Source organism: Argentina silus (assembly GCF_951799395.1).
Source record: "Argentina silus genome assembly, chromosome: 10".
Taxonomy (NCBI): Eukaryota; Metazoa; Chordata; class Actinopteri; order Argentiniformes; family Argentinidae; genus Argentina; species Argentina silus.
Genome location: NC_139664.1, coordinates 9,094,340 through 9,102,414, shown reverse-complemented (window position 1 = coordinate 9,102,414; position 8,075 = coordinate 9,094,340). Strand labels below are relative to the sequence as shown.

General features: G+C 45.9%; 1 protein-coding gene across 1 annotated transcript in view; it reads right to left on the bottom strand.

Annotated features, from left to right (window-relative positions):
• Positions 1-3,243: 3,243 nt before the first annotated feature.
• The window catches only part of crabp2a (cellular retinoic acid binding protein 2, a), an 8,456-nt gene continuing 3,624 nt past the window's right edge, over positions 3,244-8,075 (bottom strand). Inside the window, exons 2-4 of the mRNA XM_083679757.1 lie at positions 5,323-5,501; positions 4,555-4,671; positions 3,244-4,005 (exon numbers count right to left, since the gene is read on the bottom strand). Of these exons, the coding sequence (XP_083535883.1) occupies positions 3,955-4,005; positions 4,555-4,671; positions 5,323-5,501 (347 nt within the window). The 3' untranslated portion in view covers positions 3,244-3,954. The remainder of the gene's footprint in view (positions 4,006-4,554; positions 4,672-5,322; positions 5,502-8,075) is intronic.

The following is an 8,075-nucleotide window of genomic DNA, read 5'->3' as shown; positions in this document are numbered from 1 at the left end:
TTGTCTCTCACATAAACTAGGATTAAGTTGCCCCTAGACACTGATCCATGGTCAGTTTGACGTTTTCCCTCTAATGATTAGGATAACATCTGGGGAGGGTAATCTGATTTTAGATTTATGTCTCAGGGACTGATGTAGGTTTATTTAGCTGCAGTAAACAGAGATGAAATGTCACATTGTCTTCAGTAAAAAAAAAAAGACGAGGAAACTTAGGTTGACACAGGGAACGGTTTGTCCTCTTCTCACCCTTCCATCGCTCTCTCTGACTCAACCTCTCCATTCCTCTCTTCTCATGTGTCTGTTCATATCCAGTGACTCTGTGTGTTTGTGTGTGTGTGTGTGTGTGTGTGTGTGTGTGTGTGTGTGTGTGTGTGTGTTTATATGTTTGTGATAATTACTTTACTGTGAATGTCAGAATGGAAAAGATACTACGTAAAAACATGTGTGTGTGTGTGTATGTGTGTGTGTGTGTGTGTGTGTGTGTGTGTGTGTGTGTGTGTGTGTGTGTGTGTGAGTGTGTGTGTGTGCGGGTACGCGCGTAGTGAGCCTATGTGTGTGTACCATGTGGGCTACACTTGATTACGGTTTTACAAGAGGCATCTTAGATTTCTGGGTGGTCTACTTAGCATGTACTGGAGGAGATTGGTGTGTATGTGTGTGTATGTGTGTGTGTGTGTGTGTGTGTGTGTGTGTGTGTGTGTGTGTGTGTGTGTGTGTGTGTGTGTGTGTGTGTGTGTGTGTGTTAGCCTAGCTCTCACGAACACTCTATGTCTATGAAGGCGTGGGCCTCTTCTACCCATCATGCCTCTCTACCTCTACTGTCGCCTGCGGGGCATTTTTCCGTTGGTCCTCCCACATCTTTACTACCTATGCACTTGACCCATGTGTCAATAACTGCTCCAACCTGAACACAAATCATCCATCATAGTCTCTCTAACACACACACACACACACACACACACACACACACACACACACACACACACACACACACACACAAACACACACACACACACATACATACACCTTCTCCCTGCACACAAATCATCCATCATACTGTGTTTCGAGACAGCCATGGCCTCAGGGCACCTAAACTAACCTGCTTTCTCATAACTACCATAGCACTTATGCTACGTCTCTGTTGAAATATGTTTAGATTACCAATGGTAACCAGGTTAGTGATGCTAGCAGGTAGTGGAGGTCCATTCGTCTGGAAGTTCAATTTTTCACATCAGATTAGCTGAGTCAGTGTACTTCATCATATGGATGGGTGTTTGTGAGTCTGTGTGTGCATATCACCAACAACTTTTTTTTGTGCATTTAAGTTGATGTTGATGTTTGATGCTGATGAATTGTGTAGGTAGAAACTGATGTCTTTATCCAGTGGTGTTGTCTGACCACTGTGTACAGTCAAGTCAGGTTGTGGTCATTAGTGCCTTAAAGGAATTGTTACCCTAAATAACATAGTAATAGAGCTATGTCTGTATCAGAGAAATCCAGAACTTTTGAGAGGATACCACGACGGTATGAAAACGTTTTTGCCAACTGACTATGTTATCCGGTATGCATTTTTTTCAGGTTTGAGTCAGAGAAATATGGGCTGTCTATTTGTACAGTATGTGTGTAGGTTTTCATATGCATGTGAGTTGTTTTCACTCCAGTGCAGCTCCATGCGAGTGTGCGTATGCCTGTTTGTGTGCGCCTCTGTCTTGTGTGTGAACCGACCAAGTGTTTTACGAGCTGCGTGTACAGTGTGAGTGTTTGACGGTATGTGTGAAGAGTGTGTAGAATGTATATGTTTGGTTCGGTATGCAAACATCTATGTGTTTTTACGGGGTCCAGTGCAGGCCGAGTGTTTTTGAAGGGGGGGGGGGGGGGGGGGGGGGGGTGGAGAGGAGGGGGGGGGGGTTCGGGCGACAGCTGCCTTTTACTGCCCCAGGGGGTAATAAACAGGGAGGGAGGGGCAGTTATTTACCCCTTTTATTAGGGCAGGAGGCAGAGGAGGGGACTTTATTGGGGTCACACTGTAACTACACACAGCTGCAGGGAGAAAGAGAGAGAGAGAAAGAGAGGGAAAGAGAGAGAGAGAGAGAGAGAGAGAGAGAGGGCTAGTTTGAACGATTCTGAATTCCTCTCGTGTACCCCTCTCATCCCTTTTTTTCTTTACTCTATCACTCTGCTCTTTGTGTGTGCCTGTGTGTGTGTGTGTGTGTGTGTGTGTGTGTGTGTGTGTGTGTGTGAACCCCAGCTCTCCCCTCCCCTCTCCAGTCCTCTTTCATTTCCAGGTCCGTTAACGATCCCTCACCTTGTTAAGCACATCTGCTGTCAATCGACTGTACCCTGTAATCCCATTGGCATTTCCTGCCTGTGTGGATATGCCCACTGACCCTTCCTCTCTGGTCAAGTCAGGCCCTCAGTCAGCCATCTCTGCCTCCCCGCTGGCCCACCCAACTGTCCATCAAATGGACTCAAGTTCAGTTCCATTCCACTCATCATCAAGTCTTCCACAGGTACCATAACAACATGTGTAATTAATCAGAAATTAAAGGTTGATGTTGAAGTCAGAAAATGGAAAAAATGGTCAGTAAGCTTTGGCCAAAACATTTTTAAATCCAGCCAAAAGAATTCTGGTTTGATTAATGTCAACATTTGGAAATATAATCAGAAGGATACCAGTTAGAGGGATCTGGGTCTCTGGGATCTGTTTGAAAGATTTTATTATTATTGTTTATACAAGCCAGGAAGATTACAGAAAGATATGTGGCAGGAGTGAATATAGAAGAGAGAAAGATGATAGAGAGAATAAAGAAGGGAGATAGAGAGGAGTAAATTGAGAAAACAACAGAAAGGAGAGATGGTGAGAAAGTAAGGAATGGAAGAATGAGGGCAGGCGGTGAAGAGATGATTGACAGGTAGAGAGAAGGGAGGGATGGGGAGACGGAAAAATCGAGTGGGAGAGACTCAAGGGGGCGGAGGGACAGACAAGTTATTCTTGTTGCAGACAGCTGAGAGAAAGTCTAAAATAAGGTGTACAGTACTTATGTGTGTGTGTGTTCAAGATATACTTACAACCCATAAAGCTGTGTGTAGGTCTACCAGTAAATGCTTCAGCCTTAGGTATTTTCTGTTTGTGTGTGTGTGTGTGTGTGTGTGTGTGTGTGTGTGTGTGTGTGTGTGTGTGTGTGTGTGTGTGTGTGTGTGTGTGTGTGTGTGTATAAAAGAGAGAGACACTAAACACTCAAAGTGTGTGGAGTCAATATCGTGCTTTATTGTCTTCCCATAGAAAGCGTTCTATGAGCACATTTTATATAAAAGAGACACAAAGTAAAAACCATAGCAGTACGGTATCAGATTCTACTGTAATAAATATAAAACTTTATAGTGAGATAGAAAAGGGGGAAGAGAGAGAGGGAGACAGAGAAAGAGAGAGAGAACAGAGACATTATAACTGACCTGAAAACTGGAAGAGCTCGTGGATAGGTTTACACAACTACAAATATAGTCACATACACGCATGTACACATATACACACACACACACACACACAACCGCACACACGCACGCACGCACGCACGCACGCACGCACGCACGCACGCACGCACGCACGCACGCACGCACGCACGCACACACGTACGCACGCACGACACACACTCAGACTCACAAAATGATACACACTTTTGGGTTTACAACCCCACTGAGTAACTGGGAAAGAAAGTGGGAAAGACTGAGAGACTAACTGATAACTGACTGACTGACTGACTCCAGACTTTAACATGTGACAAACTAGATTCTGTGAGGACTAGACTTTAACACACTGTATCTGACAGAGAATGAATGAACTAGATTCTATACGCTGCTTTCTCCCTGCCCATTCAGGGCAGGTGGTCATGGAGTGAGTGGTGAGAGGGAGAAGGGGATAGGGATGGAAGGATGAAAGGAGAGAGTTCTTCTTTTTCACTCTCGAACGTAGACTCGGGTGCACACCATGGCGTCCGCGCTCATGGTCTGAAAAGAGAAGAAGAAGATATGTAGGCTAAATATATCTGCTATCGATATTCATATGTGAATTGTACATGATCTCCGGCAAATGAACAAATAAACAGTTGTAGTGGATGGCTGAGGGAGTCGTCTCTGGTTTGACTGGTTCGCTTAAGTTCGCTCTGACAAATCCTTTTACAGTGTTCATTTGACAGCCTTCATTCTGCACATTTCTCACACATGATAACCATTATCTTCCCTAGAACTTGCCTCACCCTGAGTGAGACTTATACCATGTTAGTTTACCCCATCCAACCCTGTAAGATAATAACAGTGGTTTTGCCAATACTGTAGCGATTGAGGGAGGGAGGGAGACTACAATTACTGCTACAACCTTAACATTTCTGTAGAAATTATTTTCTAAGAAAACAAAGTGATTGGAAGGAAATGAGGCTATAGACTGTGACTTGAATACACCTCACATATATCCATGTGTCCAAACTCTGTGAATGAACGGTGGTAGTTATAATTCTGGGTGATTGACAGAACAGGGATCCAGGATTGTGTGATTTTTACCAGGATCAGCTCGCCATCATTGGTGATCTCTCGGGTCCAGGCAGTCTTAGGCCCCCCCCCTTTCTGCAGGGTCTGCTCACAGCTGATCTTACTGTCTGTCTCCCAACGGGGAAGACTCTGAGAGAGAGAGAAAGGGAGAGAGAGGCAGGGAGGGAGGGAGGGTGGGTGGATATAGTTAGAAGACCACAAGAGCAGTGGAAGAAATGTGTTGTATTTCTTGATAGAGGGATGGATAGATGAATGGCTGTGACCTGTGTATGCTATTGTATGGCCTCTGGAGAGAGAGAGAGAGAGAGAGAGAGAGAGAGAGAGAGAGAAGGAGAGGGGGATAACTGGGAGGTGTTAATGTGTGATGTGCTCATTGTTTGTAGTGAGAAACTCAGAATGTTTGTATGTGTTTGTTTTGGAGACGGCCAAACAGAGGCCATCTGTGGGGAGAGAGAGGGAGCGAAAGAGAGAAGAGAGCTAGTGAGTGAGATGGGAGAGGAACAGAATGAGTCTGACAAGTTCAAGAGGGACAGAGAGTGGGTAATGGTGGAGTTAGATTGGACCTAGGAGACTATGGGAGGGGTAAAATATGGTATCAGTAAAAATATGCCAAATTCAATAGAATCTGTGGATTTTAAAGAGGCGGTGTAACAATTACTGCTCCAACCAGCACTCCACACTCACATTTGTGTTTGTGTGTGTGTGTGTGTGTGTGTGTGTGTGTGTGTGTGTGTGTGTGTGTGTGTGTGTGTGTGTGTGTGTGTGTGTGTGTGTATGTACCGTGCAGGGGCGTCCGTCCACCGTAGCCTCATTGAAGGACTCTCCCACAGTGAAGGTGACGTTGGTAGTTCTGACAGAGGTGGAGGTTTTGATGGACAGAGTCTCCGCCTCCTGAGTTATCTCCACTGAAGGCTTTGAGGCCGCTGCCACTGCTATTTTACGCAGCATCACGTTCACACCTGAAACACACACACACACACACACACACACAAACATCAGAACCTAGGACAACAGTGACATAGGGGGTACAGGGGGGGGTGGAACCTAGGACAACAGTGACATAGGGGGTACAGGGGGGGTGTAGAGCATGTTATGACAAGGCCAGGGAGAACAGGTGGGTTTTGAGGCAGGGTAGAAAGATGGTTTATGGATTCAGAGTCATGGACAGATGGTGGGAGTGAGCCTGGGGGCAGCCCTGGATAATGCCCCCAAATCCAAACTGCAGAGATTGGATTTGGGGATGGTGAGGTGACCAGCAGTGACCTCCTTAGTGACAGGGTAGATTAGTGGGGGAGTAGGAGGTCAGATAGATACTGGCAGGGGAGCAGTTGGTGGAGTGCTTTGTAGGTCAGGGGTAGGATTTTGTAGTCTATACAGTGTTTGACAGCGAGCCAGTGGAGGTCATGGAGAACAGGGATGATGTGATTCTTGGATTTGTTATGGGTGAGGAGTCTGACAGCTTTCTGAACACAGAGTTCTGGACCATCTGTAATTTATTGAGGGGGCAAGAGATGATACCAAAAAGAAGTGATTTGTAGTAGTCTAGGCAGGAGGATATGAAGGGGTGGATGAGCGTTTCTGTAGCATGGCAGGGAAGGGCCGGACTTTGGCCATAATGCAGAGGTGGAAGAATGAGACTGACTGTTGCTAATGTGTCAAATGAGAGGAATAAGAGGGTGGGGTCCAGAATAACACAGAGGTTGCGTGCATGGGGTGAGGGTGGTACAGTGGACATCAATGTGTGTGTGAGAGATTTTCAACTTTGTTTAGGATCGTTTGGGTGCCAATAAGCATGAGCTCAGTTTTACTGCTTGTGAGTTTGATAAGATTGTGTTGCACATTGGTGTTTATGGCTGAGAGGCAGGATTTAATATGGGCCAGGGGTAGGTTTAGTAGGGATTTGGTACTGACATAGATTTGTGTGTCATCGGTATAACAGTGAAACTCCAGGGACAGAGCCTCGATGGACACCCTGTGGGACAGTGACAGAGTCGGAGGTCCCACCGTTTAGGTGGATGAAGTGGGTAAGTCAACTAATGCAGATACATACAGAAAACTGTGTCAAACCAACCTCTATTTAATTCAGTGATTTTCACTGCTGTTGATGATTCTGTAATATAGCCCTGAGGAAAGGGCCAAACCAGTTTTTCTCAAATAATCTCAACCACACACCTGCGTCAGACACATGCTGATCTTGCTGTTTCAGTAGCTGTGTGATGTGGTGTTGGTTGTGCAGTGAGTTCATGGATAGTTGGGGACAGGGAGTGTGTGTGTGTGTGTGTGTGTGTGTGTGTGTGTGTGTGTGTGTGTGTGTGTGTGTATGTGTGTGTGTGTGTGTGTGTGTGTGTGTGTGTGTGTGTGTGTGTGTGTGTGTGTGTGTGTGTGTGTGTGTGTGTTGAGGGGGGTTGTGTTGAGTTCAGTGATGGTTAGGAAGATGAAGTGAGGAGAAAAGCTATGCAATACTCCAACAATGACAACATGAACACAGCCAGAGGAAACAGTGAGGTCATATGACAAAGCATATCCAGCCTATCTGTACGTCTCCAGACAAGATCACTCATACACCAACCCACCCACACACACACACACACACACACACAGACACACACACACACATACACACACACACACACACGCACACACACACACACACACTTCAAAGGAGGAAAGAGCATCTGCTCTGGCTCCTAAAACTCTACAAATGCAACCAGATAATTATGAACACACACACATACACACACACACACACACACACACACACACACACACACGACACACACACTCATTTCCAAACTTTACCTCTTCCTCATCACTATGCAGCGTGCAGCAGTGGTATCTAACAAGTCTCAGATAGAGAGACAGAGGCCAACACACACCCTGGACAACATACTGACCCAGAGGGTGTGTGTGTGTGTGTGTGTGTGTGTGTGTGTGTGTGTGTGTGTGTGTGTGTGTGTGTGTGAGTGTGTGTGTGTGCATGCACGCAAGAGTGCATGTGTGTATGTGTGTGCGAATGTGTGTGTGTGTGTGTGTGTGTGTGTGTGTGTGTGTGTGTGTGTGTGTGTGTGCGCATGTGCGTGTGCGTGTGTGTGTATGTGTGTGGGTGTGTGTGTGTGTGTGTGTGTGTGCGGGCGGCAGGGGCCGAGTGCAAAGGGGGAAGTTATTGGAGTCGCCCCGGGGGACAGAGTAATCTGTTACACCTTCCTGTCAGGAAACCAAGAGAGAGGGAGGGAGAGAGAGGACAAGAGGGAGAGAGAAGAGAGTCAGGGGGAAATACAGAGAGCTAGACAGACAAATGTAGGGAATGAAATGTTGGAGAAGAGGAAAGGGAGGGAGGTGCAAGACAGAGAAACAGAGTTGAAGAGAGAAAAACATACAGTACCAGTCAAAAGTTTGGACACACCTTGCCAAGAGTGTGCAAAGCTGTCATCAAAGCAAAAGGTGGCTACTTTGAAGAATCTAAAATATAAAACATATTCTGTTTTGTTTAACACTTTCTTGTTTACTACATACTTCCATATGTGTTCCTTCAT